Source organism: Ambystoma mexicanum, chromosome 2p (assembly GCF_040938575.1).
Source record: "Ambystoma mexicanum isolate Mex_15411 chromosome 2p, UKY_AmexF1_1, whole genome shotgun sequence".
In the NCBI taxonomy this organism is placed as follows: Eukaryota; Metazoa; Chordata; class Amphibia; order Caudata; family Ambystomatidae; genus Ambystoma; species Ambystoma mexicanum.
The window spans coordinates 1,408,191,393-1,408,213,874 of NC_090923.1; the positions used below are offsets into that span (position 1 = coordinate 1,408,191,393).

A 22,482-nucleotide genomic window follows, 5' to 3' on the forward strand; every position below is an offset into this window, starting at 1 on the left:
AAAGGAGGGGTTGGAGTATCCTACGGGACGGGGTAGGGAAGGTTTGCGAAATGGACAAAAATGACCGGGATGAAGAACAGAGCGTAGGAGATTGTGGGAACGGTAGTACTCGGTCATAGTAGATTGGGATTTCTGAAAATAATAACAAGGGGTGAGAAGGAGGATGGGGAGTATTCGAATGGAGACCACTGAAACATGGATTCTGGCAGTTATGCATTTTGGTTGCAACCAGGTTTGGGACCTAGAGAATTGATTACGTATGTAGGGGTTTTTGGATTTGTGTAGGAGAGATTTAATGGGAGGAAGGGGGGGCAGATGTGGCACAGCCCATAATGGTCTGAAATGTCACCCTCCTCTTCTCCCTCCTCAGTAACAAATACCGCATCTCACCTAGGGCATTCCCGCGAGCATAACCCCGGGGTCCCCTACCCAGGTGACCCTTCCCCAGGAAATGGCTCCAACAGCGATGGTCGTGTCCTGGCCATCTGAATAAGGTAATCTCAAGGTCTTACTGGGAGAATACCCAGGTTTCTCATAAATGGTAATATTGGATATTTCTGGGGACCCTGATCTAATATATCAGTGAAATCATCCTGCTCAAAGGTGGTGCAGGCCTACTCCAACCCAAAATGTCTACCACCTTGTTCATAAATTGTCTATATGAGGCATCAGCATGGTCCGTAGGGTATGGCTTCCCAAAATCTAATTCTTGAGAAGTATCTACTCCACTGGCTGTTAGCACGTTTTCATTCTAGACTCTTCAGAAATTAATTAATCTGGCACATTTCGGATACCAAATTATAAGCCAAAAGGTGGTATATTATCACCTGAAGGCTCATGGTCTTCATAAATTGAAGTTAAAGATTTAAGGAAATCCTTTCTTGGTAAAGGTTGGAAAATCTTAATCTGTGTTATTGAGGGCTTCGACAAATTCGAAGTAATCGTCGACAACGACTTCGAAGTGAAGGGTTTCGTAGACATCGACTATGTCTGAGTCAACTTCGCCACTGGTGTTGTCTGCTCTGACACCAATGGCATCGACAAGATTGATATTGTTGCTGTTGGAGTTTGCTTCTTCCTCTTCGAAGAAACCTTTGAAGGACTAGACTCTTGACTTCTCGTCGGCTCGAGATTTAGATAGTTCTCGATGTAAATCTGATTTGTGTTTCGGACTCGAAGGTTCCTGGGTTTTTGCCTTCGACTTCCCTTTGTTATCTTTATGCAGAGCGACAGGGACATGGACTTTCTCCTTTTCTTTCGAGGGGGTCGAGCCGCCTTCTAGCAGATTTTTATAATTGCTTTACAAAATGTATCCCATTTGGCTGGGGAGTCTGATTTGGTTTGACATTTGATTACCTCAGTGGAGCAATCACTAGAAGTCGAAAGTGACCTGTAATGTTGTTTCTTTGTCTTCTTGGAAGAAGATGAAGAATGCAATCGACTCCTTGATCGAGATCTTTTTCCGTCGAGGAGAATCTCTCGAGTCTTCTGACTTTCTTTTTTTCGAAGTCTTCAAAGGATACTTTGAAGGGAGCCTACCCACCGTCCGTTTACCTTTACGCTCCCTTAGAGCCTTGTCGGTCATCGCCTGACAGGAGCTACGCTTGGACGTATGATATTCAGTCCCGAGACACCACAGGCAAACGCAGCAAGGATCGGCGATGGACATTTTCGACCCACAATCTTGGCACTGTGACATAGTTCAGTGAAGAACCGAAGCGCAGCTTAATTCTTCAAAGCAAAAGCTCGGAAAGACGGAACTGAAGCCAACGAATGCTGCGTGTGCGACTTATTCTAATTTGTTATTTATAACGCGCTTACTACCCAGAGGTTTCTAAGCGCTGCCCTGGGGATCAAACCTCTGTTGCAGTGCATCGCCTTGCTTCCAAGGCGAGAGCGTTGCCCCTGAGCTATCCTATGAGACCCTTACTTATGCTACTTATACTAATGATGATGTCGACAGTCGGACCGAGGCCCTCGAGGGACATCGACTCGACCAGACTGCACACAGCGCCCTATGTCGAGAAATGTATTTCCGAAGCAGCTGAAGCTAGAAAGATATTATCAAAAGATAAGGAGTACAGGGGATTACACAATCCATTAGAAGTATGATTTCATGGCATCTATTATCCTTAAGAGTACATTGCTGTGCTACGACAAAATAAGCAATTTGACAAATCCAGTCACTTCCATATCCTCTTTGGATTGAGTGGCTGTAATTATCCGTATGGATTATCGTTTTTTGAATCATTATGAATATTATGTTGATGCATGTTTTTATTTGTAGCATTATTATTGTTGCTTTTACTTTTTGATTTTTCAAGATCTTGTTTTAAGATCTGTTTTTGTGTTTGTCTCTGCTGTTTATTTCTGGGACATACATGGCTATACAAAAATGTATAAGGCAGTTTCATGTAATTACAGTTTACGGTTTACGGCCATTCCATTTTTCTTTTCTTCATTCATTTTTGGGTTTTACAGTGAAGAAAATATTAGATCAAACTAAACTTAACCAAGTAGTGTGGTCATTCTATTTTGGAAGGTGCTACTTTTCAGCTATTGCACTAAAGTATAAAATTGCTTTTTACAAATTATGCTTTTATGTAAGAAAATAATAGTATGACTTTGTTATAACCACTTCCCTAACCCTGTAAATCCCCCATTTGTATTGTATAGGATGGTAAGCTAATCGGAGCAGGCTCTGCTTTACCCTCTTCTATGGCTTTACTTTTCATGGAATTTGTTGCCTGTTTGGTGAGTCAAAATCTTTTTGGGGAAGACACTGCCAGATATTACAGTTCGGGTAGAAATTTGCTGGAGCGGGAAAATTAACTTCTGGGAAATTGATTCAGTACCCTAATTAGCTGCATGGGAATGTCCAAAACCTTGCAAAAATAGTTTTGAATTCATGTATTGAAATATGATGTACTGCTGTTCTCTTCTTCTATATAATTTGGGCCTGTAATGAGCGAGCTCTATTCTTATTTTAGGTGCCAATGGCCTTTGATGATGTGGCAGTGTATTTCTCTGAGGAAGAATGGAGTGCCATGGCCGATTGGCAGAAGGATCTGTACAAGGAAGTTATGAAGGAGAACTACCATTCTATGATTTCGCTCGGTAAGTTGAGACATCTGTGGATGCCCATTTTCTGAAGTGTGACTGCATGACAGTTTCTTTGTGTTACCAATCTCTTGCCTCCCTTGACTAGCAGTGCACCATCTTTTTAGGGAAATTGGGAGATTTTGCTGATTGGTTACATTCATATCGGCATAGTTTAAATCGGCAAACTTGTTACTTAACATTCTTCCGCCCAGCCTCTTTGTTTTTCGGCACCAGCCTGTTTGGACAGGGTGATGAGACCAATGTGACGGGGCGGTTGCAGCAGTATTCCTACAACGTAATGACTAATTATAATTTTCCCAAAAGCAGGTGATCTGCAGTATGTACTTGAGCTTACATGGTTAGGCCTTAGATAGGTCTCACACAGCAGCACTTTCTTTTGCATTAAACGGATATTGCATAAATCAAGACCTTTGAGAAGAGAGCAAGCCCTTTGGTTTCACGTACCTTAGGTTCTGTGCCTCTGACTGCAGTGTTATTCCTCTGTGTACACTCAAGGAATGCCCTAGAGAATAGCTATCATTTGTGTTTTCTTTTATCTCGTAAACTGACTCTATTCTTGTGCAGTTAGTCATATCGTGCATGGGTATGGGAAAGTAGAGTGACTGCTCTGATGTACAGATACTGGTGTGGATTTCTATTTTGTTTCTTTTTTTCCATTTTGTGTGTTTTTCTGACAGGCATTACAAATACAAGATTCAGTTAACACATCATTTTGAAAGATACCCTTCCCCCATGTCCTACATGAAGAACATCCTTCTTTCGACACATCTTTAAGATAAGAAATAACCAATCCCCTGCCCCCCACCCCTCTTATGGTACTGGCTACTGCAGGCTCTTCCTCCACATCTGTGTCGGCCAGAGACCAAACAGCATCAACTAGGTGATCTCTGGTATTTCTCAGATTGCATATTATGTGAGCTACTCAACATACAATTAATCAGAATTAGGTGAGCTCAATCCAGCGGGGAGGGTTATATGGGCTTGTTCACAATTTTGATTATGGTCTTGACTATATCTGCCCAGTATTTCTTAACTGATTGACTGAGCCAGGAGAAATGTGTGATATCTTTCCCTCTTTTGTTGCATCTGGGGCATTGGTCTGATTTAGCTGGGTCGATTCTGTGTAGTTTCACTGGTGTGTAATGTTCTTGATGCAGATATTTTTAAGTGATTCATACATAATTTAGACCCACTGTCATATTCCGTGTAAGCAAACAGATAGTTTGCCTTGTTTATCATCTAAGGTTGTCTGTAACGCTGTCATCCACTTTACTTGAGCAGCAGTTTCAGCATCCCATATGGGTTTGCAGTTGCGCACAGAACCTTGTTAGAACCTGCGTTGTTGTATCCAAAGTGACCACTATCTGGAGCATTTTATTAGTATCAGGATGTTGTAGGAAGTCTGTCCACCTAACGTAATGTGGATCTAAACCAGTGATAAAAGAACATATTATTTGCAGAATAGTCCACGCATGATATCTAGGATTGCAGAGCTATTAATTCACCATTATCTAGAATGTGTTCCTAGCAGGAGATACCTTTTGTCTCCTAATAGTTGGATGTATATATCTTTTATCAAAAGTGACCGTCAGTCCAGGGGATCTACACATATGAAATTGTGTTGTGAACAGGCATCCATCTCCCATTATGAATCTCCAGACAGTGTGTGCACAATGAAGTGGGGACAACAGCCCCTGCACCCTAGGGTAGCTAGCAGTACCATCTGTGTTCAGACAACGCTCTGAACTAGCTTTGACGCCAGTCCAACATCCTATGAAAATTGGACTTCTACATCCAGGTCCAAGCTTCCCAACTAAAGCACCAGAGTAGCTGGCAAACCTGTTCCCTTAATAAGACGAAGCCGCCAAACCAGGAGCCTGTGCAGTGTGTACATAGGGAGAAACCGATCAGAATGTCTATTTAGAACTGCTGTCTTCAGAGATGGCAGCTCGAGAGCTGTGCTCCTGAGCCTCCAGTTTACCTGCTCAACTATGGCGGATTCCGCTACCTTGGATGTTTCTCAACCTACAAAAAGACAAAAAGGAGAAGACTGGGATGCTGGAGTATAGAGGGAGGGCAGATTGCTGGAACTGTTGACATGGGTCTCTGCAGACATTGCAGACACCTTGATCTCAAGCACCCGTATAAAGGTTCACTTAAACACAACGCTCAAAAGGCTTCTTCCCACTACATCACAGAAACAGATACATCCATCTTGCATAACAAAAATCTTATGTCGGGTACAAGGAAGAAACTCAATCAGTCTGGACAATCTGATTCTGCGCAAAAACAGCCTACATTTCTAGATGTACTTTGAGAAACAAATAAAACCTGATTGGGAACAAAGTTGCATCAAAAAATCAAGTGCAGTAGAAAACGCAACGGGGCACACAAGACATGGCAGCATCTAAAAATGACTTTTTGAAAAGCTTCCAAGAACTTCAAGACAAATTACCTCTTCATTTCAATACCATTCTCAACCTTTACCTTAGAAATTAGAGGGGCATTCGCAGACTTTACCAAAGAGCTTACCACTTTATCAGAAAGAGTTGAATCCAATGAATGCGCAATCCAGTACTTGACTGAAGGGAATAGATATAGATGGACCCTTCCCTTTGGGTTAACATTTAACTTTGATGGCAGACAACAAAGAATTGCTTCAAGGGACGCAGGTATGGCACTGTTACATATCGAAGAGGACACTCAACTCTGCAAAAGGAGCACAGGGAAAATCGACTGCACATACGGCGAACCTGAATGCAGGAGAATATAGCGGCAGCATATAGCGGACAGGTGCGTATGCCACACCTAAGTCGGAGTGCCCCGCAAAGTCGTGAAGAGGTCCGGCCTCACAATAAACCATGTCTCACCATACATAGACAGAGGCAACTCTCAGATACGGGAGTCGTGCACAATAGGAGAGGGGTTCGGGCTCCACAGTAGGCTGGCCCAAGCACAAACGGGCAGATACAGAGGCTACATCCAGACCCGAGAGTCCTCCTGCCGAGTCAGAGAGAGGGCCAGGCATCACAATGAATTTAATGCACTTGATAATATTCACAAGTCCGTCCACATGCAACGCAGGCCAGCATCCACAACTGTATCCCAGTGTGGCACCTGACGACATTCACAACTCCATCCAATGTTGTACATGTCAATATTCACTGCTCAAAGTGTGTCGCCCACCAACCCTCAAAGTTCCAACCAAGTGCAGCACTTTGCCAACACCCACCATCCAATCGAGGTGTGATGCAGGCCAGCACTCTCAACCCCATCCAAATGCGGCACATGCCAATAATCACAGTTCCAAGTGTGTAGCTTGCCAGCCTTCACAACTCTGACCAAGTGTCACTAGCCCACACCCGCAATCCAACATATTCCAATACCATATAAGTGAGGCACCCGCTGACCTCCACAGTTCCATCCAGACTCGGCGCCAGCCAATGTTCACAAGTCTGTCCAAACGTATGCGCCTGTATATGTATAGTGTATGTATACAATAGTCACAATTCTGCCTATGTATAGTGTTGTATTCTAATGAACTCTGTATGGTGAGATTGGAGTGTCTATTATCCTCCTTAGGTGTTGGAGCAGGAGTTGTGGTGTCCTGTTTCCCTACTAACTATATGAATTTGTCTGCTGGAACTTCGGGTGTGGTATAGGCCGCGATGCTATGGATGAGTCGTCTAAGTGCTTCCGTCTTAGTCTGTCTGTGTTCAGGCCTTAGTGTCTTCCTCTTGTGGTTATCTCTCATTATGTCTTATGGTATGTTGTGGAGTGAATTCCTTGGATCCTGTCGTGATCAGTTGTTTAGGTGGAGCTGGGGTCGGTATCTGTATTCATCGTTGTTTTAGCGGTGTGGGCGTTCTTGTGGATGGTCTTCTAGTTACGCAGTAAAGAGCCATGATTTGAGCAGTTTCCTGAATGCCGGGTGGGTTCTTGTGTTCCGTATATTCTTTGGTAGGTCATTCCAAGTTTTCAGTGCCTGGTGAGAGAAAGAATCCTCTGAGTTTTCTTATGTTGTAGGGTTTCGGTTCCAGGCGGATGTCATTGCTTGATCTGTGCCTTCTTGTCGGCTGGTGTAGGCGTAATTTATCTCTCAGGAATTCTGCGCCTTGGTTGTGTATTGCTGTGTGCATGATGCACATTGATTTGAATTTTATTCATTGTTTTATTGGTAGCCATTGTAGTATTTTTAGCGCAGGTGTGATGTGTTCTCTTCGGGGTAGTTTGAGAAGGAGTCTGGCTGCTGCATTTTGTTTGCGTAGTAGTTTTTTTTAGAAGTCGTTCAGGCATACCCAAGTATAGGCTATTGGCATAATCTACTCTGGACATGACCAAAGCGATGATGGTAAGTGTTGTGTTGGCGAATGACAGGAACGGTAGGATCCTTTTTGCCGCTCGCAGGAGAAATACACATTTCTTGAATAGAGTGTTTACTTGTGGCTCTAGAGTGAGAATTTTGTCCATCAGGACCCCCAGGTTTTTGCCTCGCATCAGGTGACAGTTCTAGGAAAGGGTAGGGGGTAGGGAGGGGGCTATGTTAACATTGTTACTATGGTTGTAAAAGAATTAAGGGTGGGGGGGGCTAATGAGCTAAGGGTGAGGGTTGCTCCCATTTTGCTGATGTTCTTTGTGGTGGTCATGACAGTAATGCTGGATTGTAATATGTTCAAGGCAACAAAAAAAGGAACACATCACAAATGCTTATCTTGGAACGTGAGAGGTCTTAATACCCCACAAAAGCGTAGGAAAGTGGAATCTTTCTTGAGGCGTCACCAACCTGATTTGGTGGCGCTCCAAGAAACCCAGAATAGCAAGGTGGACAGTGGTAAACTTTGCCTGCAGCAATATCCGATAATCTTACAGGCGACAGCAGATCGCAAAGTGGCCGGTGTGCTAATAGCCGTAAAGCAAGGCTCAGAGATCCAAGTTGTACGCACAAAATTCCACAAGGAAGGAAGATTTCTATTTGCAATACTAAAGGTATCACTGTGAAGATAACAGTAGCTTAATTATATGCTCCGAACACTGGCCATCATGACTTTCTGAAAAACGTAGCAGAGCAATTAGAAGCCTTCATGGAGGGGGAACTGTTAATAATGGGGGACTTTAAAAATAGCCTGGGACCCAGATCGAGATCGCAGCAAGCTGACTAGATATGTCACTCCTTTCCCTTCGATAGCCCCGAAGAAGAAATTTGCAAATATATGCTTGTAGATGTATGGCTCAGTATTAAGGGGGAAGAAAAGGGATGTACATTCTACTCTCACGTACATAGATCATTCTCCCGAATAGACTATGTTCGGACATCTCGGGGATTGGACACACTGTTAGGTTTAATCTCAGGGATTACGACTCACACAATCGCCCTTTCAGATCATGCCCCAATAATGGTAGATCCTAAAACTTCTAACACTGTAAATAAACTATGGTCTTGGAGATTCCCATTAGAATTATTACAAGAGCAGGTGATTAGGGGTGATGACTGTATTCCAAATAAAATATTTTTTTTTAGCCAAACCAGGAGGGGGAAACCTCAATGAATATTATATGGGACCCCTTTAAGGCAAAATTAAGAGGATGTTTCATAGCAGCAGAGGTTAACCGATGTAAGAGAAGTATAGCTTTGGAATTAAAATTGGAGCAAGAAGTGGTGCACATCTTAAAGAAAATGGATATGAATTTTGGCCCACAGGTGCAAAAGGAGTAAAGGGCCGCGGTAGGTAAATAAAATTTGCTTACAGCTAAGAAAGGAGAGAGAGCCATCCCTTTTCTCAAAACAAAAATACTAGATAAAAGCCAATAAAAACAGACCGGCTTCTAGCTAGAAAGATGCGACAGAAAGCGGCCTCAAGAATAATTCAGCAGATTAAACAGCCCTCAGGTGAGCTCACGTCCGAAACATCTAGCATTCTCCAACAATTCCACCTTTACTATTCTACTCTATATCAATCGGAAGTCCCAGATGTACAATCGCAAAAAGAATATTTAGTGTCAATTACTCTCCCTCAATTGTCAGTAACTAACAGCCAAAAGCTGGAAGCACCTATCACTCAAGAGGAGGTACTTTGCGTTATTCGGGATCATCCCTTGAATAAATCACCAGGCCCAGATGGTTTTCCAGCCCGGTTTTACAAGACATTTAGTAGTATTCTGGCACCCACAATGACTTTGTTATACAACTCTTTCGTAAATGCAGGGCAAAATTCCCCTTCTATGGATGAAGCGAAAATAATCCTCTTCCCGAAACCTGGTAAAGACTTAACTAATTGTGGGTCATTCCGCCTAATTGCCTTGATAAATGTAGGCGCAAAAATATTTAGCAAAGTTCTGGCCAACCGTTTAGTGGACCATATGCCTTATCTCATTCAACCAGATCAAACTGGATTTATAAAACAAAGGCAAACACGTGGCAACATTAGAAGAGTATGCCATGTTCTTGAGGAAGTGGGAAAGAAACAGATGCCAGCAGCACTAATATCTATTGATGCCGAAAAGGCTTTCGATCGAGTAGAGTGGTCATTCCTTTTTTTAACCCCTTAACTGCCAAGGCCTTTTTTGGTGATTTCGGTATGTCGGCATTCAATCCCTTGTAACTTTTTTTGTTACATGAGATATCTTGGCCAAATTTGACCCCTTTTCTTCCCACATGTAGGCGGTCATAACGCCACCAAGGAATCCTAGGTTGCTGTATGGGGTGAGAGAAAATAACCAAAAAGGGAGAACATTTTGGGTTTTATCAGAAAATGCCAATAAAATGATGTATAAAGAAGCCTGTGGTTTTTTTCCTTGTAAGAGCTAGGAACAAATGGTTTGCTGTGCTGCATTTGCCATTTTCCAGGCTTTCAAGAGCAAGTTGAGTGGAAACCAAAAAAACATATTTTTATATGGTTACCATCCGTTTTGTGAGAGGCGATTTTGCCCTTTTTTCCCAATAGGACATGCGTGGACGGAATGGAAGAGGAGGGTAGGGAAGCTGAATGGGAAGAGAGAAAGGCATACATTTCTGAAAAGTAGACAAAATTCCAAGTTTAGGAAGGGGCGATTTGCGCAGGTCAGGCAACAACCATGTAGGGAAAATGTCCATAGTTTGGGGAAAAATGGCCATAGTTTGTAGTGTTTCACAAAACCAGCAATACCACAAGCCAAAAACAGAGCCATGGTACACAGGATATTTATGCTTGCGGCCTAAACAGACATAATTGTGTAATTAGCATGTGTAAATAAGGAAAACAAATGTGGTGAGGAATGGCAAACATACATTTTTTGAAGGCGCACAGGCAGACCTTTTGAAGGGTATTTGATTTGTGCAGGTTACAAAAGCGTATAGTGCCTAAAGCGGCGACTAAATGTAGGTCACATTTGGGAAATTAAAGGGTGGGTTGTGTGACAAAGTGCAGCAACAAATGTATGAAAGCGTTAGGAAAATCAAGCGAACACAACAAATGTCCTACCTTCCCGCATTCCCACAGGTGTCCCGATGAAAGCGGTACCTCACATGTATGGGTGCACCTACCTGGGCGCAAAGGGAAAAAGCTAAACCACCGCTATCCCCCAAAGGGTTTGGGGAGACAACCTACAGATTTGGGCCTGGGGTGTCGCAGCCACCAAGGAAAGGGGGAACCCAATGCATTTCTGAATAGAAGACACCCGTGGGAATCCAGAGGTCTGACTTGCGCGAATCGCCCCAGAATGTATTACCCACAAGCCCTAGCAAAGCCCGAAATTTGGGGGAAAACACCCACAATTTTCAGACATTTCCCACCGCCAGCACACCGAAACACGCCGCCAACAACACATGTCCTACCATCCCGCGTTCCCACAGGTGTCCTGATTTGAAACGGTACCTCACATGTGTGGGTGCACCTCCCTGGGCGCAAAGTGAAAAGGCTAAACCACTGGTAACCCCAAGTCTTTCGGCAGAGCAGATTTTGCGGGATTTTGCTCTTGTGGACAACCTACAGATATGGGCCTGGGGTGTTGCAGCCACCAAGGAAAACAGGGAACTCCATGCATTTCTGAAAATAAGGCACCCGTGGGAATCAACAGAGGACTGACTTTGGCGAATCACATTAGAATTCATTACCCACAAGCCCTGGCAAAGTCCCAAATTAAGGAAAAACCCCACACATTTTCAGACATTTCCCACCTGGAAACTACTGAAACACGCTGCCAACACCATGTCCTACCTTCGCACATTCCCACAGGTGTCCAGATGAAAACAGTACCTCACATGTGTGGGTGCACCTACCTGGGTGGAAAAGAAAGTCTCGACCATCCACAAGTCCAACGGCAGTTCTAGGGAGCCCCGGCAGGGTCCCTGTCCGTTCCTCGAGGGTAATTCTGTAATGCTGCCTAGCCAGAGCTCCAGAATGGTCGAGTGTGATGTCCCTGCCCTTGGGTGGCTGTCTGCCATGTGGGTTGACCATCCCCCAAGTGCAGCGGCAGTCCCAGGGAGCCCCGCCAGGGTCCCTGACCTTTCTCGGAGGGAGAAAATGCAAAGCAGGTCAGCCAGAGCTCCAGGATAGTTGAGTGTAATGTCCCAGGCCTTGGGTGGCTGTCTCCCATGTGGTCGACCGTCCCCAAGTCCAGTGGCCATTCCGGTAGGGTTCCCATTTTTCCTCAGAGGGAAAGGCTGTAGCGCAGCCCAGCCAGAGCTGCAGGCTGGGCTTGGGGATGGTTGACCCACATGGGAGACTGGTTCCCAAGGCCAGGGACATCGGTCCTGACCATCCTGGAGTGCTGGCTCTGCTGCTTTACAGGATTTACCTCTGGGGAGGGAGGGGGACCCTGCTGGGGCTCCCTGGGACTGCTGCTGCACTTGGGGATGGTCAACCCACGTGGGAGACAGGTGCCCAAGGCCAGGGATATGACCCCCCTACCACCCTTGAGCTCTGGCTGGGTTGCGTTACAGCTTCTCCCTCTGGGTAAGGACAGGGAATGTCCAGGGCCTCCCTGGAACCACAGCTGGGCTTAGGGACGTTCAACCCAGATGCGAGTTTGCCGCCCAAGGCCAGGGATATGATCCCCCTACCACCCTGGAGCGCTGGCTAGGTTGCGTTACAGCTTTTCCCTCTGGGAAAGGTCGGGGACCCTGCCGGGGCTCCCTGGGATTGCCCCTGCACTTGGGGATGGTCCACATTTGGGTGTACTGTCCCTAAGCACAGCGGCAGCACCAGGGAGCCACTGGCAGGGGTCCCCTCTCCTCCCCAAGGGAAAATTCTATAATGCAGCCCAGCCAGCACTCCAGGATGGGCGGGGGTGATGCCCTGGCCCTGGGAATCAGTCTGCCATGTGGGTTGCCCAGCCCCAAGTGCAACCGCAGTCCCATGGAGCCCCGGCAGGGTCTCCGGCCTTTCTCTGAGGGAGAAGCTGCAACGCAGGCCAGCCAGAGCTCCAGGATAGTCAGGGGTAATATCCCTGGTCTTGGTGGGCTGTCTCCCATATGGGGCGACCATCCCCAAGTGCAGCGGCTGTCCCATAGAGCCCCGGCAGGGTCCCCAACCCTTCCCCGAGGGAAATTCTGTAACGCAGCCGAGCCACAGCTCCAGGACTTGTCGGGGGTGATATCCCTGGCCTTGGGTGGCTGTCTCCCATGTGGGTGGACCATCTCCAAGTCCAGTGGCGGTTCTGGCAGGGGCCCATTCTTCCCCGGAGGGAAAGGCTGTAACACAGCCCAGCCAGAGCTCCAGGCTGTGCTTGGATGTGGTCGACTTACATGTGAGACTGGTTCCCAGGGCAGGGATTTGACCCCCTACGACCATGGAGCTCTGGCTGGATTGCGTTACAGCTTCTCCCTCTGGGTAAGGACGGGGAATGTCCAGGGCCTCCCTGGAACCACCGCTGGGCTTGGGGACGTTCAACCCACATGGGAGTCAGCTGCCCAAGGCCAGGGATACGACCCCTTACCACCCTGTCGCTCCTGCTGTGTTGCATTATAGCTTCTCCCTCTGGGAAAGGACGGGGACCCTGCTGAGGCTCCCTGGGACAGTCGCAGCACTTGGGAATGGTTGCCCCACATGGGAAAAAGCCGTCCAAGGCCAGGGACATTACCCCCTGGAACTCTGACTGGCCTGCGTTACAGCTACTCCCTCCAGGAAAGGTCGGGGATCCTGCTGGGGCTCCCTGGAACCGCTGCTGGGCTTGGGGTTGGTCAAACAACATGGGAGACAGCAGCCTAATGTCAGGGACATCAGCCCCACCCGTCCTGGAGCGCTGGCTGGGCTGCGTTACAGAATTTACCCCTGGAGAGGGAAGGGGACCCTGACGGAGGCTCCCTGTCGCTGGCACCGCCTCTGTGCTTGAGGACGGTAAACCCACATGTAAAACTGGTCATCACCTCCAACCATCCTGGAGTTCTTGCTGGGCTGTGTTCCCCAAGGGAAATTCTGTAACGCAGCCGAGCCATAGATCCAGGATTTGTCAAGGGTGATGTCCCTGGTCTTGGGTGGCTGTCTCCCGTGTGGGTCGACCTATCTTCTTACAACGGGGAACTAAACAAGGATGCCCACTATCACAACTGCTATATGCACTCCACCTAGAACCATTCCTGACCAGATTCTTTCATTCATAGGAAATAGGGGATACAATTTGGAGGCAGTCCCCTTAAAAGCATGGCATACGCTGAGGACATGTTGCTTATGGTCACAATTAAAAATCTATACACATCCAATTACCCTACCTTGTTAAAGATGATAGAAGAGCAATTAAAAAGGTGGGACTCACTTACCATCTCATGGCTGGGAAGAATACGTTCCATAAAGATGGTAACACTCCGTGAGGCACTATATCTTTTTCAAGCTCTTCCGATTAAGGTTCCCAAGTCCTTCTTTCCCAAAATACATAAAGGTGTCTCTGCATTGATCTGGCAGAACAAAACCTAGAGAGTCGCGCTCCGTACATTAATGCTTCTCACGGAGTGGGGTGAGATGGGACTCCCCGATTTTGTGAAATTAGGGTGATTAAAGAATGGTCCATGGGGGAATCGGAGAAAAGATGGATACAGATGGAACAGGCCGAGGGGGGACCAAGACTCTGGGATATACTGTGGCTCACGAAGAAAGACGGCCCTCTCAATATACACCCAAGTGATATAACTAGTGTTACAGAAGAAATATGGGATATAACGGCAAAGAAGTACAAATGGACAACATTACCTCTCCCCTTACCCCTATCTTCTATAACCCACAATTCACTCCTGGCCTAGAACATAATGCATTTAAGGAATGGAAATGGGCAGAATGTGTGAAGCTGAGAGATGTTCCACGGGGAGGAGGTTAAATCCTTTACACAATGCAAATTAGAACTGGGTCTTTTGGAAAAATCAATATTCCAATATTTTCAAGTGAGACATTGGATTTTAGCTCCCCCGGTTTATGCTGCGGCCACTAGAACACTAATGCCGCAAGAAACTTCTGTAACATCAGACCCGGGGGACAAGGCTCTTATCTCAAATTTATATAAACTGATGTGGGAGGAAGATGCTAAAGGGACACTAAGCTATATGCCACGCTGGCAAATGACCATATGGTAAGCCATTTTAGGATTGGAATGGATACATTTATGGAAAATGAGCCCCAAACTTACCAGATCATTACAGATTAGAGAATGTTGGTACAAAATAATGATGCAGTGGCATTACACTCCAGCTCGACTGGCACAAATGAAACTATCACTGATGGCTTTCTGTTGGCGTGAATGTGGCGGGGAAGGGGCACTGGGAAGATATATGGTTGAGCTGTCCGGTGTTGAGTAATTACTCAACACCGGAAGAGGTAAATAAACATATGTCGGTGATGTTTCCAATGCATAGTTCAAAAACCCGGCGAACATGACTGTTCATGTTCTTGGATGAGGATTTTAGACAGAAACCGAAGTCTGCATAGAAAGCATATATAATACTTCAGTTGGCGGCTTTACTGCTGATTGCGCTAAACTGGAAAAAAAAAGAGCCCCCACATATTTCACAATGTTTTATTAAAGTGTGGACCTTTTTGGCGCTGGAATGGATGACCTACTCGTTACAGGGGGATCACAATGCATTCTCCATGGAATGGCGGGAAGTGCTGGACTTCTTATACCAAGACTATAATATGAAGTACTGTCTGCAAAAGCTGCGCATAATTGGCATCGGTAGACTTTTTTATTATGTGTAAAGGTTTGTTTGTTTGTTTTTATTTATTTATATAGCGCTCCAAACCCAGAGGTAGAAGGGCGCTTATAGAAGACGGTTACATAGTGTTACATATACATATACATATACATTATACAATTTACAGAATTTACAAGCATAGTTAAGCAGATGGCAGTGTTCACAAATATTTGAGGGCGGCGGTACGTGCTACTCTTTGTTCAGAAGCCAGCCAATAACATGTTTCCTGAAGATCTGAAAGGACTCAATAGTTTTAGTGTTGAGTGGGTAGGGTGTTCCAAAGTTGGGAGGCAAGCACTGTGCAATTAGCACCTCCGGCTCTTTTAAGGTGAATCTCGGCACTGTCAGGCATAAGATGTTGGAGGATCTGGTGGTTCTGTTGGCGGGTTTCATGGTAAATTTATTAGTGAGATACGGTGGGGTTAGGTGGTTTAATGCCTTGTATGTGAGACAGATGGTTTTCAAGTCAATTTTTTGCTGTATGGAGAGCCATTTGCACGATTTCCTAGCAGTGGAGATGTGTTCTCGCCTGGGGATGTTGAGTGCTGCACATAGTGTATTATTTTGAAGTACCTGTAGTTTGTTAATTATAGATTAGTTAGCACCTAGGTACAGGCTATTGCAATAGTCAATTTAGACTGTATGAGGGCTCTGGCGAGAGTGAGACAACTGTTAGATGATAGGAATGGTCTGCTGGCCCTAATTAGCTTGCCAGTGTAGGCAGAGGCTGAGGCGGTCATGTTGGTTTGTTTGGAGAGGTTAGTGTTGGCATCAAGGTAAAAGCCAAGGGTTTTCACATTTTTAGCAATGGGGATGGTGTGACCATCAATAATGATGTTATTGTAATTAGGGCTAGGTTTTGACAGGTTACTGGGGGAGCCGACAAGGAGGTGCTCTGTCTTCTCATCATTCAGGCATAGGCCATGAGAGGCCATCCATGCCTGAATGATGGAGAAGATTTCATTAATCCGGGTGACGTCCGCATTGTAGTTGCCTGTGATGGTGAGGAGTATCTGGGTGTCATCTGCATAATTGGTGTAGGTGACACCCAGACGGTCCAGTTTGTCGAATAGTGGCTTTGGAAATATGTTACACAAAATAGGGGAGACACAAGAGCCTTGTCGGACTCTGCATGTGATGGGGATGGGGTCTGCTGCGGCTGTTGTAGAGAAAACCCTCATGGTTCTGTTAGCCAAAAAGGATTGTATCCATGTGATGGCAGATGTGGAAAAGTGAGCTGCGGTGGATAGGTGGCTGCAGAGGATTTTGTGATCAACCAAGTTGAAGGCCTCTGAGAGGTCTAAGAGGAGTAGGATAGCGGCATTACTTTTGTCTTTGATTTCATCAATCTGACCTTTGAGGTCAACAAGGGCAGTTTCTGTTCCATGTTGAGGTCTGAAGCCAGATTGACGTATTCCTAGAAGTTGGTTGGATTCCAGATACTCCTGAATTTGGAGGTAGGCGACCCTGTCCAAGATTTTTAACAGGAATGGGACTGTGGTGATGGGTCTGTAATTAGTGGGAATGGCTGGGTCTAGTGATTGTTTTTTTAAGAGTGGGAGAACCAGATTGTTTTCGGTTGCTGGGGACTGAGTTATTGGAGAAGGACAGGTTGATAAGTTTGGTGATGAATGGAGATGGATCTCTAGCTGCGTCTTTTATGATCTGGGCAGGACAACTGTCCCCTTTGCAATTCGAGGGTTTTAAGGAGGTGATGATTTTTTGAATTTCTACAGTGGTTACCTTCTTAAAAGTGAAGCCTGTTTTCGATGGGCGTTGGTGAGCTAGGACTGGTGAACTTGTTGCTGGAGAGTTGTTGACGTTGGTTCTCAATTTTAGTTTGTTGTCCTGTGATTTTGTTGTTAAGGGCGTTTTGGATGCTGGTGCACCAAAGTTTGTCTTTCAAGCAGGTGGATTGAGGTTTTCTAATTCTTTTAGAATTTTAAATAGTTCTTTGGTGCAGGACCCTGCCTGATCTATCCTAACGTTATAGGCATCTTTTTTAGTGCGAATTATCTCACTTTTATATAAAGAAGATATATTCGTAAGATTTGATTTATTTTCCGCTGAAGGATTGGTTTTCCATAGGAGTTGTACCTTAGCTTGGGGGGTGTACCACGAGTTCAGATGAGCTCTTGGTTTACCTTTGTGCAATTTCAGTGGGGCGATGGTATCAATAGCATTGGCCATGGAGTCATTGAAAGTGTCAATCAGTAGGTTTATATCAGCATTGGCTGGTAGTGCATTAAGGGTGGGTAGCACCAGGGGTAATAGGGCCTCAGCAGTAATGTTGCGTTTATTTCTGGTCGGACAGGCTGGTGCCATGGAGCACTTTTTGGGTACTACACGATTAATGTTAATTTCAAGAAGGATGAGATAGTGGTCCGTCCATGCAAGAGGTTGAGGGTCCTTGCAAATGGTGTTGCAGTTGAGAGTCGCTACCCAGTCGATAATTCTACCTTTCTGGTGGGTCGGTAGGACATTGAGTTGTGCAAAGCCATACTCTGTTAGGGCATTGGCTAAGGATGAAGATGGGGGGTCGTTAGGGTCGTTGTAACCAAGGTTGAAGTCGCAGAGGATGATAATTTGTGCTAGTGGCTTGGAGTTTTCAGCAATGAGCGAGAAGATGTCTTCTTCAAAGACTCCTGGGGGGTCTGGGGGTCTATATATAAAGGTGAAAGGAAATTGTTCTTGTGGGGGAGGTTTGCAGCTTGACTACGAGTAGCTCGCAGGATTTGAGTAATATGGAGGAGAATGATCTAAAGTCTAATGATGATTTAGAGATGAACGCTACGCCTCCTCCCCTGGTATTGGGTCTGTCAGCTCTGAGGATAGAATATTTGTCCGGAATAGCTAGCGATAAGTATGGTCCGGACGCTTCATGTAGCCAGGTTTCAGTTAAGGCTAGGAAGTCAAGATCATTAGTTAGAATGATTGTCGGCGATTTCTGTAGGGTGGGCAGCAAGGGATCTGACATTAAGTAAGGCTCCTTTTAGTGGGAGTAGTTTGGGCTTATTGGGTGCCTTATGTTTCTTATTGGTTTTCGTGTTGACTTTGGCAGTAGGCCTGCTAGTTATAAGGGGGAGCCTAGTGCCTAGTTTATTGTTGTGGGCTGTAAGGTTGGGATTGATATTGCAAATAGGTTGCATATGTATCGAGATTAGACTCGGCAGAAATGATTAGAATTTCGGTTAGAATGGGCGCATGGGGGAAAGGGTGGGTCATGGGTATTTTGGGGGGCGGTAGGGGTGGGGGTTTTGTTATTTTATATACATATATAAGAAATGTTAAAAATATATTTTAAAAATTGCTTGTGCATGAAAGGGCACTGTACATAGTTGTGGTCTGAACTTTACTTTAACTCCCTTTCTGACCACCCACTGCAAGCAGGTATAATGCATACAGATAGAAGCAGTGCTGTATATATTTTCACTGCACAGATTATACCACTACCTCTCAACAGGGCTGTATTTGTTCATGGAAAGAAGCCTCATTTATCAGCAGAGCTGCTATATGATTCACAGCAGGGCTGATTACATCATGCCCACATTTCTTCGCAGGACTGCAATGTTTTGGGACAGTCTCTGCATTTCTTAACAGCTGGTGTACTGACACAGCAGCAACATGTGTTGGTGTTTTCTGTAGAGGGCTAAAGTACTGAACAAGAACAGTGTCTGAGCTCTTCCCACCATCCTCCTGAGCTGGTGTGATGCACACTGGCGCACAGTGTGACAAGATGGCATTGCTGTCATATACTTCAATCCCTCCTACTCGGTCTTGCGCTTTTCAAAACCTCTGCTTCTCCCATGTCCGATTTACTGTGATCCACGGCCAAAAATCAAGCATATTTCAAAGCTTAATCATGAATCTCCTGACTCGCATGTAGGATAGTCCAAACAGGCTTAGAGCTTTTGACAAGCCGGTTATGTCAGACAAGCCTCACATGGAATTGCCAGTGCCCTAACCCTATGTGCCTTTCAGAGTCAACAGCCTGTTAAGAAAGGTAGCTCAGTAGGTCAATAACCCTGCTGCAGAGATCACTGTGTAACCTGCTTTCAAATCTTGTTGATAGGTGAGTTAATGCGTTTGCATCAGAGGTAGGTGTTTAAAATGCAGGCAACATTCAATTGTAACAGAACTGACTTGGCTTTCAACTTCTCAAATGGATTACTAAATGTTCAGTGATTCAGAACACACACATTTCATTGCGGATGCTATAACAGTAATGGCTCAGAACACACCTCATCAGAGCTGCTATACCTGTGATGGCTCAGAACACGCATCTATTCAGGGCTGCAATACCTGTAATGGCTCAGAGGTAGAACACACACACCCCAAGAGGGCAGCTATACTTGGAATGGCTCAGAGCAAGTACATCCCATGAGGGCAGCTATACTTGAAATTGCATATAGTGCTGGTGAATCAAGTGCTGCATCCGGTGAGACAAACCTCTAACTCTATAGTTCCCAGCCTAATGGCCAAAAGGTTTGCACACATCTAGAAGGAGCACCCAATAGTTGGAAAGGGCAGCTTCAGGTTTTTGGATATTTATTAGTGCTTTGTCAATAGGCAAACAGAAAAACAGGAGAGGAAGAGCAACTCTGAACCTAGGCAATACAGGAGAACAATGTTGGGGGAGGGGGGGTCCGAGGAGGGATTCAACAAAACATACTAGACAATCAAAAAAGGAAACACGCAACCCCCCCCCACCCCCCCCCCCCCCAAATATGGGCAGTCCAGCACCGAAATGCTATGGCAATTCTATTCTGAACAAAAGTACCAACAGCAACCCCATACATGTGTTTCAGCCTTGTTGGTCAGTGATGTGTTCGTTCTCACAGAGGGGCACCTATGGACTATTTTTAGATATAGCAAGAGTAATGACATGAGAGATGAGAGGAGTATATCAGTCGATACAGCAAGATATAGGAGGGAATCAGCAATAATAGAATGCAGGGCTAGGAAAGACAGACAGAGTGACAGAAACACTTACGGGAGAGAGGCAGATCATCAGAAAGGGGGAGACTGGGGAAAGCAAGTAGCAAAGGTAAGGAGAAATGGAGCAAAAACATGGATTGGGTGTCAAGCAGGTAGTGCTGCTATACTTGTAATGGCTCAGAGCAAGTACATCCCATGAGGGCAGCTATACTTGAGAGGAAGAGAAGTGATGCTGGTAGAATGAGGGATTTGATGTTTGATGTAACTAGCTGGCAAATGTAGTAGTTCTTAACAGAGTGTTGGTGTGCAAGTATAATAAAGATGAAGCTGGGTAGAACGCACCTACAACTTCTTTGTCACAAATGTTTTCGAACACAATTATAATTTTATGCACAAATTGGATAGTTGTCAGACACTTTTTACTCTCTTGCGAAGGAGGAAACTAATTTTTACAAGTCTTGAAATTGGGAGTAAAATAATCACGCACTGGTTTTGGCTCTGATCATTTTAGAACTTTAATTGACATTTTGGGACTACAGAAGAATGTAACGGAAGGTGCTACAATGTTTTTTGGACCCAGTGAATTGGACCTGTTTGATGACTACAATGAAGGCGATGGGGTTTGGTGAAGTTTTTCTGAGTGCAATAGATTGTTTGCATGTTGGAGCAAAAGCTAATGTTTGGTTAAATGGTATACTTTCGAAAGAGATTACCATGTTACGGGGTACCAGACAAGGTTGTCCTCTTTTCCAGTTTCTTTTTGATATCGCTATGGAACCGCTTACAGCCAGACTAAGGAAGGAGATAAACATTTAGGGTATATGTGTAGGGAGGCGCAAATTTAAAGTGTTGTCCTATGCTGATGATATGGTTCTACTTTCGTCCAAAACTCAATAGGATAGTATATTGCTGAAGAGGATTTTCGATGAGGTTGGGCGACTATCTGGGTGCAAGTTAAATTGGGCCAATATTGAAGTTTTTCCATTGTCTCCTAATTGTGCTTGGAACATTTCAAAACCTGAGATTGGAAGTGGGCAAATCAACATGTGACGTATCTACGGATATACGTATTGAGACATTTGAATAGGATTGTGGATTTTAATGTGGATAGACTGAGGCCATGTTAAAGAATGTGAGGAGATGGGAGAATCTGTGATTGGGTATGTGGGCCAGGGTCAGTACTGCTTCCTAAGGTACTTTATATTATGCAATCTTTACAACGTATATTTACAAAGAAAAATGTGCAGAAGATAGATAACATTTTTCAGGAATTCCTCTGGGGTAGTGGAAAGGAACCCAAAATTCCAATGTTCATCTTATCATGAGGTGTGGATGAAGGTGGATTTGGCTATCCTGATCTGGAGAAATATTGGAAAGGGTTCATGTTAAAAAAGAAAAAATCAGCATATTACTTTAGTTCAGTAGAAAATATGATAACCGGGATGGCTAGATTCGAGAATTCCTAGATAGTGGGGGAAAGGCCTAGGTTTCACAGAATGGTAGACAATGAGAAAACACACCTAGATTTGGGGTTCATTGATTTTATGTTCTGTTAAAGGACATACACGCTGTGCATCATCACCACAGGTCCACAGCACTCCGACTGATCCGAAAAGCAAGTGGCCACGGTCAGTCAGTAGGGCTGAGCGGGAAGGAAGCGCAAGGGAGCAGTGATGTGCTGCTGGCAGCCGCAGCTCGGCGCACGCCGCTCGCTGAGCTCAAGTGTACACCACTGTTGGTAGGTGTCTAGACGTCATGTGCTGCTGTGCGAGGCTATGATGTTTTGTTGTTGTGGTGTAATAAAGTGCGTTCACCCTGCTTTGCCATGGAGGTATGGTTGTGCTTGGTTAGAGCTCGAGGTGTATTCACAGTGGGAAATTGTAGTAGGGTTGGTGGCATCGCTGTCTGAAAGTGGTAAATGCTAATCTTCATAGTTCTGTCTGGATGTGACACAAGGTTGGCTTCACAATACTACTGTAAGGAAGGCATGGTATCAAGAATAGATGGATGCAAGTGATCACGATTCAAGGGTGTTTATTTAAACAGTATGCAGGTTGGAAAACAACAAATCTAAACCGAACTCTAAAATGGGAGCAAGCTTCGACCATCAAATGAAAAATAAGGCAGTCCTTGTGGCGTCTTGTCAAAATAAAGGGGCCTACACTAAGAAAACTTATTGCCAATCCTTAAAACAAAATATAGAAAGAGTGTGGGATATGGGTTTCAATAAACAAAAGTGTTTACTAATAATAAGTCAGGATGTGATT

General features: G+C 45.0%; 1 protein-coding gene across 1 annotated transcript in view; it reads left to right on the plus strand.

Annotated features, from left to right (window-relative positions):
- LOC138567558 (uncharacterized) overlaps positions 1 to 22,482 on the plus strand; it is a 1,087,151-nt gene that overhangs the window by 214,135 nt on the left and 850,534 nt on the right. Inside the window, exon 2 of the mRNA XM_069645895.1 lies at positions 2,991 to 3,117. Within this exon, the coding sequence (XP_069501996.1) occupies positions 2,991 to 3,117 (127 nt within the window). The remainder of the gene's footprint in view (positions 1 to 2,990; positions 3,118 to 22,482) is intronic.